The 19928-nt window shown below is 39.8% G+C and overlaps 1 protein-coding gene across 1 annotated transcript; it reads left to right on the top strand.

The window, feature by feature from the left end:
- Positions 1-6105: 6105 nt before the first annotated feature.
- wnt3a (wingless-type MMTV integration site family, member 3A) lies at positions 6106-17376 on the top strand (the record flags this gene model as incomplete). Its single annotated transcript, XM_083991004.1, has 4 exons — positions 6106-6227; positions 11108-11349; positions 16537-16802; positions 16897-17376. 4 exons carry the CDS (start codon positions 6106-6108, stop codon positions 17374-17376), a joined length of 1110 nt encoding a protein of 369 aa, XP_083847130.1.
- Between the last annotated feature and the right edge of the window lie 2552 nt (positions 17377-19928).

Below are 19928 nucleotides of genomic sequence, written 5' to 3'. Positions count from 1 at the left end.
AGCTGATCACGACCTGGGATGACCCTGAGAGAAAAGGGGTCATTGTGAGGAAAAGATCAGAGAAGAAGAGGAGACTGGAGGAAGGTGGAGAAGTGGAAATGTTCTCTCTGTCTTAGCACTTGATAGAAAACACTGCACCCTGATATGACACGCAGGGCTGTTCCTGTAATTAAAGCTGCATTGTCTCCTCTTGTTTTCTGGCTTCACCCTGTTAGCTTAATGTGTGACCTCAGCGCTAACACAACTATCTGAGTTCCTCTAAGGAAAAACCTTGTGACCGAAGACTCTCACCACTGACCGTTTAAGACTCCAGTTGTGGACAAAATGAGACTTTACAGGCTACACGCTCTGACAGGCAGAATGATTTTAGGCCCTTGGGTGCATCTGTTTGCTTCACATGGACTCAGATATTAATTGAGAAAATTGCCGGATTAAAACCAAACCAGACACGTGTTCTACGTCTCATGGATTTTACTGTCTTTTCACCTCTTTTAACTAAACCTATTAAGTACTGGGTGCCTTTTTAAACTACATTTGGGTGGCTAAAAGTGTACTCAGTGGTGAACTGTAAACCCTCCAAAATCCATTTTTACTACCAGCGTACCTCAGAGACCAGTTGTTGGTCCTTTACAATTCTCTATCTAAATGCCCCCTAAAGTCAAATATTTTTTATTACATTAATATACAGTATGTACTTTTGTGATCTAATTCTATTTTGATTCATATTATTGCATAACATCTTTCATTTAAGGTCCAATAAATAAGAAGTCATATCAAAGGCTCAGAATGAGTCTCACTGCAGTAATGTTGGGTCACACTGAACAACGAACTTGAAACTTTTGATCATCAAACAAATGTTGCTGTCCAGTATTGCTTTATATATTTCCTAAGTTTGACCTTATTTTTATTGGCTTTTCTAGTCATTTCATCAAACCAGCATCTGCTTTTGTTATGCTCCACTCCAATGTTATTTAAGATTTTCCTTTTCTTAACACTATTTTATATAGGCGTGTTCTGAGCTCAAACACAACAAATTTGACCTCAGAGACTGCCTGGGCAGTTTACATAAAGATTGGACGTTGTCTCCCATGATTTCTTATCAGTAGTCTTTTTACACCCTGTATTACCAAGAGGCGAGCAAGCAAGATAGGGACGTCAACGCCTGTGGTAATGCCCATCCTGAAGATAAAGTCAAGACTCTTTGCTTTGTTTCCCATGTCTGGAAACCAACGGATGAATACAAGAGGAAAGTGATGAGTTATTTCCAGGTGTGAGCCTGAGGGATGTGTTGCGACTTACTGAGGCACAACTTCTCTCCCTTTCTCCTTGAGAGATTATACCTCAAACAGAAGCCCTGCCTCTGTCGTCGCCCAGCAGGAGATTTTATTTCCAATGCTCATTTAAAGAAACAATTATGTTGCAGTTAGTAGCAACACAGCAGAAGAGTTACAGTGGGCTGAAAGATGAGAATCTGAGTAGATTCCCCATCAGTACAATCCATCACAGGTCAATTATGTATTGATATGAAATGTTATTACATGTCTGTTACTCAAAACATACAAGTAAGTCATTCACAACATTTCAGTTGCATTTTGCTAAAGAACACACACTAAGATGAGATAACATAATATGAGATATTTATATAATCAGTGCATTTATATAAGGTTTAATATTGCACATTGTTTTCATTAGATGTGGGACTTTGAAATACATTTCTATATAAATCTGTCTTTCCTGACAAAAAAAAAATTGTATGGACCACATGGTTTTTTTTTGTTTGTTTTTTTGACGTTGTCTATTACGAAGTTCAACAGTGACAATAGATATTATAATACCATTACAATGCTGACATCTAGTGGTGCTGTCACATTTGTACACAACACAGATGAGTTCTGTCGCTGCTTTCATCAAATTTCCATTGTGTATTTGTTGCAGCCTGTTAAGACACTTGCATGCACAAATGAGCATTAACAGCTTCATGGGACATGAGGAAAATATTCATGGAAAACTGAGTGAAGTAATGAAAATGATTATTTCAATATTTGCGTATAGCATGATGTTAGTGTGGCTGTATTATGTCAAACAGAGGGAGTCGGACTGAGGCCTATGATGCAGAGCAATGACAAGACTCACTTGTCGGACATGACTTGGTGCTAACGGCATTTCGCTGAATGACATCATCATCACGGTGAGGTCACCATGGGCACACAGAGGAGCCATGCTGTCCATATGTTTGCTCAGAGGGAAAACCTGAATGGATGGACTCCAGAGACAGAGGCAGACTGGTGGGAAATGTGTTGGTGGACATGAAACGGACATAAAGTACTTTTCAATGAATTGCTCAATTCGACTAACTTTAACTTATTGAAAAGTACTTGCAGCTCATTGAGCTATTGTCACTTCCGTCCTTCCAGTTTCTTGCAGATGCTGCAAGATGACCCCCCCCCCCCCCCCCCCCCCCCCGCTGACTTGGCCTCTGTGCAAGTGTTGACAGAGGCTTGGGGGAAAAAGGAGCTACTTAATGAATGATCTAACTTCTCACTTCATGCCTCCATAATCCAGATGACCCCCTCTGCAGCTGCACACGTGTCTTTTCCAAGAGGTCTGGTTATTTAGTTGGAATGTCTGAATTAGTCGACACCACTGATATTTACTTGATGACGATGATTATTATTAGAAATAGCAGTGGATTTATTGTTGTTTACAGTTTTTCTCAATTGCCAAGACACTTTAAAAACGTCCATCCTTTTCTCTAAACTGTAAACACAAAACACAATTTTCAAACTACTTCACAAAACCACCGACTCTTCCTGCAAAACCAAACTATTGCCTCAAAACAGTTCAAACAGTGCTCAAAACCTAACATTGTTGTCAGATCAGACTCTGAACACCACTGAACAGTCTTTACACACAACATAGAAAAAAGGAAAACAGAATGATCAGATCATAAAGCTGTAGAAATAATTTTCATTGTTCACAATAGGAAAATGCATTTTACAAAACAAAACAAAAATCCGTTTAGCACTTAAAAATATAAACAAGAATCACATTACAACTACAAAAGTGCGTACAGTATCTATTGTACACTTAGTTTTTCTCAATTGTTTGCACATTTTCTGAAAGCATGCCTCATACTCTCAGAACTCTACACACAAATCAAAAAACACACACACAATGGGCAAAACCCCTCAATTCTCCTGCAAAATGAAACTTTACATTATTTTTTCTCAAAATGGTATTTTGTGTTCAAATGACACACACAAACTATCATATCAATAGACATTTACAAGAACCAGTTGAACCACTGATGTGCTCAATGTAAAACACTGATGAATGGAAAACACTTCTTCATTCATCATAATGACTTAGGCCGTTACACTTACTACAGACAGTACATACGTGTGTTGTAAAATATTTTCGAATATTATTTTTATATTCAGAACACACAAATACACGGTAACAAACATATTTTATTTTTCCCACATAAACAATATAGTGTACATCCCAACCAACACAAAGTTGCACATACAGTGGTATACATACAGAACAACAGAAGAATTTACTGTAAAATACTTACCACATCCAAGACATTTACCACATACAAGAGTGTTGAGTTGTAAATCTCATTTACAGTAAAAGCACAACACCATGGTGTTATCAGCAAAATGTACAAAATGTAGTAGGCTCCATATTATGCAGCTAAATTGGCCCTGTCAGATATTATTATTGGATTATCATTATTACCATTGCATCCAGCAGCATGTTGGATGGTCTTGGTGATTGAGTTAGCGGCTTTATGTATACTGATCTGCACCATCATATTTTGCTGCTGCTGCATCATATTTTATAAAGATATTATATAGTTTTCTATGACAAAAGATACAATATTTCCTTTTGGGATGTAGTGAAAATAAAGTTGATATTCTTGAGTAAAGAATCTGCAGATACACAAACACTGTGCCTTAAAACAGGAGAGTAAATGAAGGCCACACGCCTGTGGATGTGAAAGCACTGCAGTGTCTTCACCGCGTTGCAGTGCTCAGTTGTCTCACTAGATGGCGTCAACATCTTGTCTTCACGCTGTCTCCAAGGGCTTCAGGACGTCCATGTGATCCATGTTTTGTTTTCTCCAGGAGGGTCAGCGAAGTTTAGCACAGAAACACATTTTTGGATTTTAGGCGGCAATTACAGACTCGACTGAATAAACTTTGTGTGACTTCAGGACAGATCACAGTAGCCTGCATGCGAAAATCTGACTGAAAACAACGAAATTGTAAACAGAGGAACTGATACTTGCACAAAATTAGAGTTTTTATTTTTATTTTTTTGAAGTGTGGCCATGGTGAATGAATATGAAAATCATAACTGAGCATACTCAGTTATGATTTTTATATTTGTCTCCCAAACAGATGACGATGTCCACAGTCCTCTCCAACGGTTTGTGAAAAAATAAATAGGATCAAAGAATAAAAAGAAAAATTATACAATAAAATCTTGGATAGAATTCGTTTCTGTTATAAAATCACAGAAGGCTCCAGTTGCCAAAAACACAGTTCATTGTGGGTTTATTAGGTTCAGTGCTGTCTGTTGATCACACCTTAAACATCTTGAAGTTAAAAACCTTGTAGAATTAATACTTTATATGTGTGTGTGTGTGTGTATGTCTTTATTTGTCTCACTTTGCATCACAAATCTCTTTCCCTGGTGTAAACATTTTTATATTCAGTCCCTTCAAGTCTTGATTTATAGGCTATTACTATTTATCAGTATCAAATAAGAGTTAATATTAATATTTGATAGCTGGTAGACTGAACAATAAAATAAGCTGCCTTACTAAAAGAAATGGTTCAAATGAATTAAATGAATGAATCATTCGTGTTAAATTTAGAAAATGTCTTTGTGTTCCCTCCATACAACTTTATTAGTCACTGATGTTGCACAACTAGGACAAATTTCTTTTTTTTTATCTTCAGATAAGCATCAGTGCCTGTGAATGGAGAGACCGGTCCACCTCCTATTAGATCAGCTATCAACAGCCACTTGACATTGAGAAAGGGAAACAGACAGTCTGCCATTTAAAATCAGTGGTGCGGCCAATTTTAACGGATATTTTCGTTGGAATAAGAAGTCTGGCAGCCTGGCGTGGAGGCAGCTTTAAAGTTATAGGCTCTTCAGGCTGTGAGCACAGCCAGAGTGTGAGGTAACATTTGAAAAAAGAAAAAAACCTTTCTCTCTTAAATTAATAATGCATAATGCATAAAATGTGCCTTTTTTTTTAAACTATACCTCAGGATGCCTTTAATTTCTAACGACGAGAGTATTGATATCAATGTTTTGGGATTTTGAAACAATTTTTTTATTTTTTTTTAAAGCACATTTAATGTTTTCACGTAACAGCCAAATATTTTAGTTTTTATATTCGACATATTAAAGAATAACAAAATGCAGTATATCACAAATCATTAGGGATTTAATATTGAAAAAAAAGAAAAAAGAACTCTCATTCAATCCGCAGAGAAAAAAAAACCTTCTGATTTTACATTCATGGCAAACAGGCACAAATAAAAGACTGGAGACCTTCATAATGGTCTCAAGCAATTCACACATATTTATTTCTGCATTTTAGAAGCTTCAAGCCAGGGAGTGAAATCCGGACAGGTTGTTATAGCTACGCAATCCACAGGGGTTCCGATGTCTATTTAAAACCCCTGAGACCCTCCCTCTCTCTCCTTTAAACATTATATATCACACACACACTGCATGCTAATGCGACCAATTCTCAGTGAGCACTAAAACACATCTTAAAATTGTCTGAGTTCAAACTGCCTGACTAGGCAACAGAGGGAACATATCATCAGAATTCCCCCTTTGGCAATACCTGCTGATTGGGTCCTTAAAAAAAAGCCAGGAGCTGCTTTTAACTTTTAATATTTGGATCCTGCCACGAGCAGACGCGACACAGAGACTGTCCCTCAGTGTTTCTGGGGGATAGGAATAAAAAATCCACCGGTGCAGACTCGGGTTTTTCCCTCTTTCTTTATCTCTTTCTTTTCTTTTTTTTTCTTTTTTTTTTTTTGGCTCTGCAGTTCAAATCCCTGTGCGCGTATGAGCGCGCATGTAGGCATTCTGCTGGAGATGTTTTGCGAAACTTTAAGGATGATATACCTTGGATGTTTCCTGTCGCTCTGTGGGCTCACGCATGTCATGGCAAGTTATCCCATCTGGTGGTAAGTTTTTATTTTCATTATATCCTGGGCACTTTTTTTTCTGAATGTTGAGAAGCTTCTGTGTGTCAGCTCGAGCGGGTTTAGTTGTATTTTGGTTTCTGACAGCAGCGGAGCATTTCGGTGAAGCTGTTCCAGCTTTGATTTCGAGACGCCTGGCGTGTGTGTGTGTATGTGTGTGTGTATGTCTGTGTGTGTGTGTGTGTGTGCGTGTGTGTGTGTGTGTGTGTGTGTGTATGTGTGTGTGTGTGTGTGTGTTTGTGTGTGTGTGTGTTAACTGACTGAATTGAGCAGGGGAAATACGTGCGCTGTTGACGTATTTCTTTTTCTTTTTTTCCTTCAAACTCTTGTAAAGATTCCAGCTGCAGACAGTCCACAACTAATGGCGAAAATCACATAATTTCTAAAAGTCACCATCTGTTATGCTTTTTTATTTAAAATCAGAGCAGCATTTGCTGCAGGAACAATAAGTGCAATTTTCATATTCAGAGCAGTGCAGCAGGTGCAAAGTTTGTGTGTTTACAAGTGTATATTGCGTGTGCACGCTGGTCCAAGCGTGTGTGTAGGATGGGAGGGGAGGTCAATGTGGCACAGAACATAGATGAAATATAAAAAATATATATATTTCAGTTTATTATCGTTTGTGCGTGAGATGTTTTATCATGGAGCTAACTATAATGTGTCCTTCATGTCAGGTAAATTATTAATGGAGGGTGGTCAGTGCAACATCTGAATTGGAATAATTACATTTTTCTTCTCTTGGGACACTTCCTTCATTTCCTTGACTCAAGGCAATATAGACAGTAACCAAATTTAGTTTGAAAAGCAGTAGCCTGTGTATTGTCATATCTCAGTTCACCACTTTTTTTTTCTTCAACATTTTCTTCAGTTTTCTTTCCAGATAGTGTCAGAAATTAAAGTCCCTTATCACATTGCATTTCACACTGAGAAAAGGACTGTATAAATAAAAGTCCTATTTAGGAAATTAAGGACATGTCGAATATTGTCACAATTCATGGACATTTCCTGTTTCTGGCAAATAAGCTGTCACATCTTGTTTGGTCTGGTTTTACAATGTTGAAGGTTGATCACATTGATCACAAATGCCTTTATAGTAGTGAACTAATACACAGTGCCTATATTTCAATAAATCATTCACCATTTGGTGTTGCTTAGATATTGGGTTGTATCCTAATCTGCTCCTCTTAATGGGTCCCCTGGTGGTATTACTGATTTGAAACTAATTACATGCTCAGCTGGAAGGAAATCCTGATGTAACAGCAGGTCCTCTGGACTGAGAGATCCAAAAAAAACAAAACAACAACAGACAAATGAGAAGACTCTTGGTTCTAAGAGTCAGTGTGTTTACACTCAGTGTTAGCTCTTGTCCAGCCTACTTGATCTTCAGTATATAATATATATATTTAATAGGCTGATATGAGCATGCTTTTTGTTGGATGCAAGTACAAGTTCAATTTCAATCAGTTCACATCCATGACAGGTTTTTTTCATTTCTTTTTTTGTGCAGCCTGTTATGAATGGCACAATAGGAGAGAGGTTTCCATTCTGTCATAACAGAAACCCTGCAGCAACTCGAGACCTAAGTTATGTGTTGATGGTTTGATTTTGGCGGGTGGGTCAGGTCATTGATTGAAGTGTGCCAAGTAAACATGAGAAGAAAACCTTTGCTGTGTCATTTATACCAATACAAACGATCTTTCACTGCTCAAGTAGCACATGAAGTCACCTTTAAGCTCTGAGTAATACTGAAGTGTTTTTTTTTTTCATTTTTTTGCAAGACTTCTGATGTCTCATGGCAACTCATCCCAAGTCAAATAACGCTGTTCCTTTTGGATTGCACTCAATGTGCCTGCATTGTCGCTCCATTTGCAAAGAGCGTGTCATCAATCTGAGAGCTATCGTTTAAGTGAAAAGTAAATGAGTGGATGTTTTGCTGACAGAAGCTGCTGAACTTGGCTCCAAGTGGCCACAGGAGCTGCATCACACTCTGTGGGGATACGGATCGGCATCAAGACAGGTTCATGTCTGTCTCTTCTCGACCTGCCATGACATAGCCTGGCTGCAGACGCCACCCTACCACCCCCTTCCCTAGTCCACCCCACCTTAGAAGATAAATACCTGGAGGTGAAAGCTTGCCGCACATTCCTTTTCCCAAACATATTCTCTTGATGTCAAAGTCGGCTCCAAGGCCCCAGGGCCCACAAGTAAAGTGGTAATTCTAAGGTACCCTGCTTGGGCTTGCTGAAATATGCATTAAACCTGTGCTGGATACACTTAGATGAGAGGGGGAAAGTCTGAACAGAAACAAAAAAAAATGAATGTGATATATGTTTTTGCGTAAGTATTTATTTGTAACAGTTTAACTAAAGTGCTCATTTGACAACACAAATGCTCTGATTCCTTTCCAATTACACTGAACATCAGTTTCTCTGGAGGGGCAGCTTGTCTGAGGAGACATGAGGATTTTGGCCGCACTAGATACCTAAAATCCAAACACATAACACACAAGAAATACAAGTGGTGAACATTTATTGCAATTGTTTGCAAATGCTCCTTTAAAAAAATCATAAATCATCCCTGGTGGAACATGCCCTACCTCTCCTCTTGGGCCATTTCCTAACACAGGAAGAGGTGGTATGGATTACTCAGCCCCACTGAGACAGACACAGAGACATGCATGATTGGAGCGACCACAGCACATTGACTCATCATGATGGTTTTGTGTGATTCGTTTCAGGATGACCTGGCAGCAGTGCACGCAAATAAGGTGCAGTCCTGACGTGGCACATAAAAGACTCTGACCAGGAGTAACCTCCGGTGACAAAACCCAGGGTTTTTTCACATGTTTGTGCATCAGTAAGAGCTGGTTGCTGCTGCTGCCACTGAGAATGCATTTGAACTTTTGCTAAATCAAAGGATGATGGAAAAGTCAGAGATGCCACGTTTTTATCTTCTGCAGAGAAGATAGAGAGACAAAGCAGAGAAAGTTCAAGACTAGAATAATAAGTCAACACTGCTTATAAAAAACATGATGATGAACCCCTGATCAGCTGTTGCACATAGCACATCTGTCCTGTTTGTTGTATGGATTTGAGGTAGTTTATGATGTGGACTCAGGTTTCGACTGGGAATTATGTGCTTCAGGATGTATGGACTGACAAGGGCCAAAGAGAGGTCAATTTGCAACGTGAGTGCTCGTTTATTGGTGGATGCTGCAGACAAACTGCAGACAATATGTGATTTACTTTGAAGTAACTTTCAACTTGCCACTGCTGGCTCACTAGACATGTCATTTATGATTAACTAGAGAAGACTTTTCTGTAGAAATTAGGCAAGAAGTTCTGTTCAATCCGGCGTGACACATAGCTCTGACATTCGCTTGGGGATACGAAAGTATAGTTCACTTACAAGTTCAGCTGATGGCTCAGACACACACACACACACACACACACACACACACACACACACACACACACACACACACACACACCTTGACACCTGACAGACAACATTAAAGTGCAATCTTAGAAATAAATCAGCCTTTGAATTTCAGGACATAATTGAGGTATTCAAGGTCAGCATGGATTGGATACCATAAGAAGATGTTAGCCAGGGGTCATTTTGCTGAGGAGATCTTTTCTTGCATTGTGAGCTTTTAAAGACAGCATGCCTGAGGCTAGTGTCAGGAGTTTTGGTAATCCTGTTGTGATCAGTGATTAGTCTTGGAACAACAGCGAACAGGTCAACAGATAGTGAGCTAAGTGAGTAGCAAAAGACTGAGCCCCTCCTCCTGGCTCCGACTTCGCACAAAAGCTACAGTAACTGTTATCAAGCCCAGATCACTCAAGGGCAGATCATCAGACTACTGCTGCCAGTGTTCCTTCTTTATTAGACAAGTGATGTGAAATGAGGACTTGTCTGGATTGCCAACAAGCTACTTTGTAGCTACTCTGCAGGGCATTTGCCAAACATAATAGGAACCGTGCTATTAAATAATCACTTTGTCAAAATATTGATTTTGGTGACATTTCAATGAAAACTGAGCAGATCAGGTCAGCAGGTCATAGAATTACACAACAATCTGGGTTACTTTTATCTGAACTACAACTACAACATATTTTATAGATAGATAGATAGATAGATAGATAGATAGATAGATAGATAGATAGATAGATAGATAGATAGATAGATAGATAGATAGATAGATAGATAGATAGATAGATAGATACTAACTGCGATTAATAGTTAGTAAAAGTCCTAATTGAGAGAAGACAGAATATGAAGACAGAGAAAAACAGAGAGAAAGCAATAAAGGCAGTGAGACAGAGAGATGTAATCAGTGAACCAAGTTTGCACTTGTTGTACCTTCCTCAAAGGAAAAGGGGGGTTGGGTTCAGTGTAACACTTAATACACTCTCTGAAGTTTCAGTGTAGGGTTTGCACTCTTATTACCCTAAGCTGAAGGCCTGTTAAGTGTGCGGACAGTTAATAACAAGGTGTAGTTTTCCAAGTTGTCAGCTTAAGGTCTATGAAGACCTCTAGATGCATCGTGGACTTTCATCTCAGACAGAAACATTGCCTGCTTCTGAGGCAGCAGGGCTGCAATTTCAATACACACAAAGGCCAGGTGTCTGCAGAAAGGGTAGTTGAAGGGATAAAGGATGGACGCCTAATGGTAGCATCTGATACAGTAAATAAACACACACAATCAAAAATACACAGACGTAAAATTACCATGCACCTCAGAGGGGAAATAAGTCTTTACTGTAACTTCACTGGTGGTAGAGCAATAGATAAAGATAGCAAGGTAGGATGCAATCATGAAAAAAAGCACTGACGTTCTGACTTCCCCTCTCCTGCAGGTCACTAGCAGTGGGCCACCACTACTCATCACTGGGTACTCAACCCATTCTGTGTGGCAGCATCCCAGGTCTGGTGCCCAAACAGCTGCGTTTCTGCCGGAACTACGTTGAAATCATGCCCAGCGTGGCCGAGGGGGTGAAGATTGGCATCCAGGAGTGCCAGCACCAGTTCAGAGGCCGACGCTGGAACTGCACCACCATCAATGACAATCTGGCCATTTTTGGGCCAGTGTTAGACAAAGGTACAAACACCAGCAAATAACTGTATACAGTAATTATGTGGCACACATAAGAGCTCTTTTCCTGCTTTATCTCTGTTATGGAAATAACCTTGTCAGTGAGCGTCAGCCCCATGATCAGGTAGTTTCAAGCCTCACCACAAAACCTCTAGTGTTGTGATTTGTCACTGTCACCAAAGTGTGTTTCTATGTCCCTGGTTGATATACCCCTCCTACTTTCTTAGAAGCTCTTAAGTCTTCAAAACAGCTAAAAAATGAAAGTCGCTTATTGTATATTTGTGCTGATTAACTTTTCCATTAACAATCCAGTGTTGTCTGTGTCTTGCAGAGCAAAGCTGCATTCCCTGGATGCATCATTTATTATGCTCATTTGAATCCTTGTTTAAATAGACTTTGGAGGGAACAGGCTCTGAGCAGACTATGCATGAAATAATGTACACAATTAAGAAGAGTGAGTTATGTCTTGTTGGAGTTTTCTTTAGGAGGAAATCCCCTGTGATCATCCTTATGTACTTCCCCCTGAAGCACCCTATGCAAGATTTTAGCTGAGATTCAGAGCTTTCCAAAATGTATTTTCCCACTAGATTTTCTGACGATGCATTACAATTTCCAGGTCCATGTAAGTTAAGGCTACAGAACACCCCACAGTACATTAATTATAATGATTTTTTCCAGCTTTTGTCATACATTGGAATGGTTGCAGAACATAGAGGTTGAGGGTCGGGGTCTAAACCTGTCACCTACTTTGTAGAAGACTGATTTAAACAGGGGGGCGGGGGCTGGAGGTTAGTTGGGGCAATTGCTTTTAATAAACTCCTAAACCAGTTTAGAGAAGAGGCTAGGTGGCTAACGATGGGGGTTCTCAATCTGAGCCCCTTTGTGGTGCAAAATGCCACCACATCACTCCCATTGCTTCCCCTCCCAGGCCTAAATTGCAGGGGTAGTGAGTGGAAAGAGGAGGCAGCTACTGGGCTTTAGTAAATCATTTTGATTGGATTAAGGTCACTGAGGCCCTTAATAATGTGAGAGGTCAAAGTGGCTGGATTAAGTGCCTTTGTCAGAGGCCAAGGAGAGTGACTCAGGGGCACACAGGCCTTTGATAGGGCTTAGTAGGAGAGGGCTTCCATTTCATTGGATTTGATTGATGTTGGTGTTTGTCTGTGCAACGGGGCCATTGTCCTCACTGGTGTCTGTTTGTCTGCGATTCAGACTGTTGTGTGTCGGTTTCCTCCTGCCTTTTTTGGGGGGTTAAGCTGAAAGGAAGAGTAGGTGCCTTTATTGGCTTCATAAGCTTAGTTCCTATCAGTTAGCCCATCACTGCCCATGTCCCCCTCACCTTAACCGAGGGCATCGGTTTGTTTTACATAGGTGGATTAAGCCAAGTACTGGAAGAATAGAAAACATCAATTTAAGGATAGAAAACAATCCTGTGGATTGAGATGAGGCTAGAGTAAAAAGAACAGTTTTACAGTTCTGTTTGTGGAAATGCTTTAATCATTTATACAACCTCCTTTCAAATACATGTCCATAAACATGCTCATGCCAGATGTGGCCATAAACAGACGTGACCACAAACAAAGATTCACCCACCTAAATGCACACTCTCATAGTCATACCTGACATTATAAGCCAAAGTGTTTAGTTACTTCTGTCTGTAAAATGGACGTATTCCTTCTCCTGTGCATGTTCATGCTCCCTTACAAATGTTCAGATCCTCTATGTTTCTCTCTCACTCCACACCCCAAATCATGAGCCCTACCTCTAGGCTATGTCTGCGTCAGCACTCATTAATTTACATTAACTAAAGTGTCAAAACATGCTCTGCTGGAATCTGCCTGTGATGAAAGGTAATAGAAAGCTGCACAGGTGTTTGTAGTCCACAGAGCCGATCCCAAAGCTGTTTCGGCATTCTTGGAATTTACAGAACACCTACCTACTATATGGGTATAATCAGTCTTCAGTTTACAAGTCATATGATAGAATTATTAAGGGCAACATTGCTATAAAAAGTGGACATCCATAATTTCACAGGTGTTACCACCCATGCAGGTTTGGACATGTACCGTCACTATTCTATTTGAAACCATTTAACTAAAATGAGGGTCACAGGAAACAACCATTATCTAATCTGTAAAGCATGTGGAGGAAACTGCTAATTTTAATACTGTAGTAGGTCTGGCTTCCCTTTAGGTGCTTCTGCTTTGACCAAATTCTCTATAGCAGGAAATCCATGTAATAGATCAACCTTAATCATAAGGTCCCATCTGAACAAACTGGGAAAAGGTCAGGGGATGTGGGTTACGACCTACGACCTGAGGATGAGAAAGTGTAACTATTTAGGATGAGCTAAGAGGTCTCTGCTTTTCAAGAGACGTATGTCTCTCCATGCTGGGGGAGGGAAACTAGCACACCAGTATATCATTAACTCTGGGCAAGAAAGAAAGAAGGGGTGTGGTAAATGGAGTTGATGGGGGGACCTTAGCCCCACTCCCTGCTGGGCACTGCTCAGAGCACAATATCTTCGCAACCATGAGATTAAGCAGGAGAAAAAGTGCTTTTCCCCATTCACACGCCCTTTAGATTGTTTTATTAAACCATTTGAATAGGGATTTCCCCGTCTGCCGACAAGCGGGGTCCAGCCAATGCATAGTTCTCTGTTGCTATGACTTAACTTGGTCCCCACTAATCACTGGCCAGGGCAAATTTCATATAAAATATCTGGGGCCTTTGTGGGACTAACACAGCGTGACAGTGGCAGCACAATAGGGGATTCAACCCCCCAGCAGGTTGTAGGGACCACTTGGCCTGCCAGGATCTGGAAAGGTTTGGTGGAAGAGTATTGTTGTATTGAGGAAAAGTGTCCAGAAATACCATAAATTGGTCTTAAATGTAAGAAAAGGACTGGAACTAATGGAAGAGCTGGTGTTTCCAGGTGAAGTATGTTGTAGGTTAGAGGTTCCAGGTGTATTTAACCCCAAACTGTAAAACCATGTCATGTGAAGGATCTGATGATAGGTAATATAGTTGCATGCAGTAGTTATTTAATAATGTACAGTGTATGTACCACACACCTGGTTAAAAGTAGGCCCTGGTCCTGGACTAGATTCACAATATGGTGCGTAGGTAGATTTAGAGAAAACTCAAATGTTTAGTGTTCTGCATAATGTTTTCATCTTTAGTGAACATGGAAAAAAAGGAGAGTATCTGCACACTTGGATCAGATGGAAGTGTGCAAATATTACACTGACATGCATCTGATCCAAGTGTGCAAGTATTACATACTGAAACTTGCATGTGATCCAGGTGTGCAGATACTCTCCTTTTTTGTACACTTATTTATGGTTTCCTGGCACCTTGGCATACGTTGGCCGTGAGTGCAGTGATTTACTCCAAGTAAACATATAGAAAAAATGATTTCAAAACTAAAACCTTGCAGATTCAAGGTAAAAGTTTCTGTAATGCCACTCAAAAACAGAGAGACAATAGGAAATATTTAATTTGCCCTTTTCATGTCTTATTTTTCCATGTTTATTTCTCCTCACCTACACTCTGCAGCACCACTCGTTTGCAATGGTGTTCAACAAGGTTCTATTGTAGGCCCACCTTTCTTTATATTTTCCATCAACTTCATAAATAATCAACATTCGGTGACACTATGTTGATGATGCAATCTTGTATATCACAGAAGAATCTAAATAAACACCCAAATCCTGGGTCAAATGGTCAAATAGGATTATATGCAGGGGAAACACCTTAATACAATAGGAAATATATTTACATAACCCCTTATCAGTACCTGAAATGGAATTCATTCTACAAATACCTTGACATATTAGATTGATGTAGTGCTAACACCTCAGAAATTCACGTCAACTCACTCATAGCTCACAAATTTAAAACATGAAGGTCATACTTGGTTGGTTGCAGATGATGCATGGTATTATGTAATTAATCACTCAAGACATTTTCTTCCTGCTGTGACTAAATCCTATGGCTTTCAGGGTTTTTTCAGGATTCTAAAAATAATACTATATCCAAGTGATATGACATGTGGTGGTTGCAATAAGGAAGGAGCACTGAGGATCATATTTACCATTAGTGTAAACACTGGTAACTTGGTGCATATGCAGTGGTGGTATGAAGTGGGTGGTGGATGCCAGTAGACCTTTTCTCTTGCATCATTGTTTCTAATGCCCTTTAGTCCTCAAACTGGTTGGAACCTGCTGTAAGGGAGGTGCTCCTACTCCCTTTAGCTTTATACTCCTCCCTTCTTTCTTTTCTTTCTTTCCCTCTGTCGTTCCAGTTTTTTTTAGACAGAAACATGCACACGCACCACTTCTTTCTTTCTGTCCCCCACACACATTCATGCACCCTCCCAAACTATTGATCTTAAACCATCTCTGTTTATCTCTTGACTCCCTTTCATATTGTTCATTGTTTCATGTTTACCCCCGGTGTTTCCACTTTCTTGATCTTATTCTCTCTGGCTCTTATGACTGTGCAAGACCATACAAGTACATATATTCCAAGCAACCTTCCTGCCATAATGAGTCCTGTTAAAACAGGGAATGCCGAAGCATTCAATATCCTTCCTTCTCTTGCAGTTGTTCAGGATTTCATATCTGGTTACTACAGCCCCATCTCTGTGTTGTATCTGTGACTTGTCCCCTGAGTGTGAAGCCATTTCCTTACCTTTCAAAAGCTTAATTGAGTCTCTTAATTATAGCCCTGTCAAACACGTCTCTTCCTCTCATCTCTCTGGAAGATCCTGATCCCTCTGAGTCATCAGTTAGCTATGTCAGACAGAGACATAGAGGCCTTTCGGGTCTTATTCATAGACAGGACGATTGATGTCTGGGCTGAATGAACACACGCACTGGTACACCTTGGTAGATACAACCTAAATAATGTGTTCAACCAGGACTCATTACTTACACCATAGTAGGCTATGTATAGTTGTGTTGTTGTAAAATACTTGCTTATGCAATTATACAAGCAGATGTCCATATACTGTACATGTACCACCACCTGTTTTATATACTACTATACATATTAACAGGTGGTGACCCACATTCTGCAAGAATTTCTATAAATTTGATCACAAAAATACTCATTATCATCAATGACATTTCTTTTCCTATGTTTGTTTGTATGAAAGTGCATTTTTCGAATAATATTTTCTCTTTTCAGCCACTCGAGAGTCAGCATTTGTTCATGCCATTGCCTCGGCGGGAGTGGCGTTTGCAGTGACCCGTGCCTGCGCTGAGGGCTCCGCCACCATCTGCGGGTGTGACACACGCCACAAGGGCCCCCCTGGTGAGGGATGGAAGTGGGGCGGCTGTAGCGAGGACGTGGAGTTTGGGAGCATGGTGTCACGGGAGTTTGCTGATGCGAGGGAGAATCGCCCTGATGCACGCTCAGCCATGAACCGCCATAACAACGAGGCAGGACGATTGGTTAGTTTACGAAAGCTCATCTCTGATTGTGTAATGACAATGTCTAATTTCAGATGTTGAATTGACAAATGTTTTTATTTTCCTTTATCCGTAGTCCCTCAACGACAACATGTTCCTGAAGTGTAAGTGCCATGGTCTTTCGGGGAGCTGTGAGGTCAAGACGTGCTGGTGGTCTCAGCCTGACTTCCGAGTTATTGGTGACTACATGAAGGATAAGTATGACAGCGCATCTGAGATGGTAGTGGAGAAACATAAAGAGTCCCGAGGATGGGTGGAGACTCTGAGACCCAAGTACAACTACTTCAAACCCCCCACAGAGCGCGACCTGGTTTATTATGAAAGCTCACCTAACTTCTGTGACCCTAATCCTGAGACCGGCTCCTTTGGCACTCGCGATCGCATCTGCAACCTAACGTCCCACGGCATCGATGGATGCGACCTTCTGTGCTGTGGAAGAGGTCACAACACCCGGACTGAGAAGCGGAAGGAGAAGTGCCACTGCATTTTCCACTGGTGCTGCTACGTCAGCTGTCAGGAGTGTGTGAGAGTCTACGACGTGCACACCTGCAAATAGTGATGCCTGGTTCTCGTCTTAAGTCCTAAGTCTTAAATTTAAACAGGCAGAAGAACAAATACAGGAACTTAAAGACATGAGGAGCTGTAAACTAGTCTGACCTGCCTATGGACTCCAGTGGCAGACCTAATGGCCTCGTGTTTAGAGCTGTGATGCTAAGAAGAGCCAGTCTCTGTCTTAATCAACTGGAACAGTTGAGAAGATGTTGACATGACGAAGCATCACCCGTATGAACTGTTATGGTGGTGATGATGACAGCAATGTTGATATCTATAGCATTGACGAAAAGAGTTTTCATGTACTGTTGTAGGAAGGGAGAACTGTCGGCTAAATGACAAACACCATATTGGTGATCTTTTTTTTTCTGTGTTCTGAGTAGTTACTTTTGTTGAGAATAGTACAGCACTGCCAATGCTTTCAAGTCTGTGGGGCAAACAATGAAAATGTCACATTTTCTTTAATGTTAAATAATCACTCCTTTTTGCCACACAAGTGACAACATGTGTGAGCAATTTACACAATTCAACACTCAACAGCATGCATTCTCCTCCTCAACATTATTAGTATGTATGTGTATATCTGAGAACTAACATTATCATTGTGTGGATGAGTATTTGTTTTATAGTGCTAATATGTTTCTGATGTTTTGGTAAGAATGCACTTGCACCTGAGTGAATGTAGTTATTACTGCTGTGATGTGTTTACATGTTCACAAATTCTTTAAGCTAACAAGTTAATATCTGGTTTAAATTACTAATTTTACCTGAGAGTAGACATGAGCCACATCCAACGCACATCGGCAAATCAAGAAATTACACAGTCGGCACATTTCATGAAACACCTGGTGAACACTGGAAGCTTTTTTCTTAAGAGCAACAACGCTTTGAATGACCAAAGACAAGAAAAGAAACACCACGTTAGTCAGCGATGGTGAGATAGCTGTAAATGAATCTGAGAGGTCAGCACTTGTGTCCTGTTGAGAAATATGAAGCATGTTCTCCTTGTTTTTATCAGTATTAGCATTGTCTCATGTGACTGGGTGTGGGGAAAACTGTTATTTATACTATAAAAAGGGATATTCCAACCTTTTTTTAAATTTTGGTTTCATTTACACAAATATAGAACTCTTTTATTTGATATTTGATCAGATAGAAGTTAATTCTGTTGCTTCCACAAAAGGCAAATAAACCACAAACCAAGCTGTATCATATAAGCTCTGAACTATTTGCAGTTGCAGTAAAATAATGACCAAAACCTGTGCATGTGATGATTCTCAGCTGTGGCTTATTGTTCCCCAAACTAAACAACAAGCAGCATCACTGAAACTATCAAGACTTCCCTTACTTTAATGCTGCTAAGTAAAGTTAATATGTGCGTGTGTGTTTAGGTCCTTACATACAGTTTGTCTTTGTCTCTCTGTGTCATATTTTTATTCTTGCATGTACTGATTCTTTCTGTGAAAGAAATATATTATATATAGTTTTGAAAAAATGTGAAGTTGTGACTAATTCTTAGATACAGTAATTCCCATTTAACCAAATAGACCAAAATAGAGTTTATGTTATTTTAGTTGTCTGTGGATTATGTAGCTGTGCCAAACATCAGGGCAAAACTGATTCATGTTTCTCTCCCGTAATTTGAGAAGATGAAATACAACACAGTGTTTTATTTATTTGGAAAGTGAAAAACTACTGAAAGAGACAAAAACTTTTAACACATGGCATCACCATTTCACTGATAGCCTCGACGTTAGAGAGCTGTGGAAAGTCACTGTCACAGGCGATGTAATGCTGCGTCTCAGGCGTGTATGGTTTTCAGTCTGTAATCAAAATTGTCCACTGATTATAACTTTACACCATGACTGGAGGTAACTAATGAACAGCCATAACCAGTTTCACTTTTAAGTCATTCTTTAATGAACCACACAGCAACCACTGTCAGTACAAGAGCTGTTACCTTGCTGTACACTTGTTTGATCGCTTGTCTGGACAATTTGCTTATGTTCTAATTTTTTGTTAAGTCTTAAAATCCAAAGTTTTGTACAAAATAGTTTTTGCGTTTTTATGGGTTTCTAAAAGTGGATGTTTTTTTATAATTATTTATTTCATGCTATGTACATATTAGTAAGTAAAAATATATATTTGCAGAAAATACTTTTTTTAAACAGTGTTTTGACTTGTAACACTGTAGCCTTTTTACCTCATATCTGTTTTTCCACTGACTCCACACAGGTATCGTTTGTCCTGCTGCCTGTCATAGATTTCTAAAGTTAACTCTTTAACACCAAAATAAAACAACATAAACAACCAAACTGTTGTGCTGTTGTGTGTGACTGAATTTCACTTGTAATTAAATGTCTTGTTGACTCCTGTGAATCGTGACTGCCAACAAATAAGTGCAACTGACTTATGTGAGGAAGAGGTTTTCAAACATGCAAAATTCAGTGCATAAAAATATCACTTGAATGTGAAGCAGATATCACAGTGTGAAATAGGTTAGTAACATTATCCCAGGTCTTCAGCCACCATGTGCTGTGGAAAATGAAGCCTTGA

The sequence above is a fragment of the Trachurus trachurus genome (assembly GCF_905171665.1).
Source record: "Trachurus trachurus genome assembly, chromosome: 17".
Lineage (NCBI taxonomy): Eukaryota > Metazoa > Chordata > Actinopteri > Carangiformes > Carangidae > Trachurus > Trachurus trachurus.
This window is presented reverse-complemented; position numbering and strand designations above follow the sequence as displayed.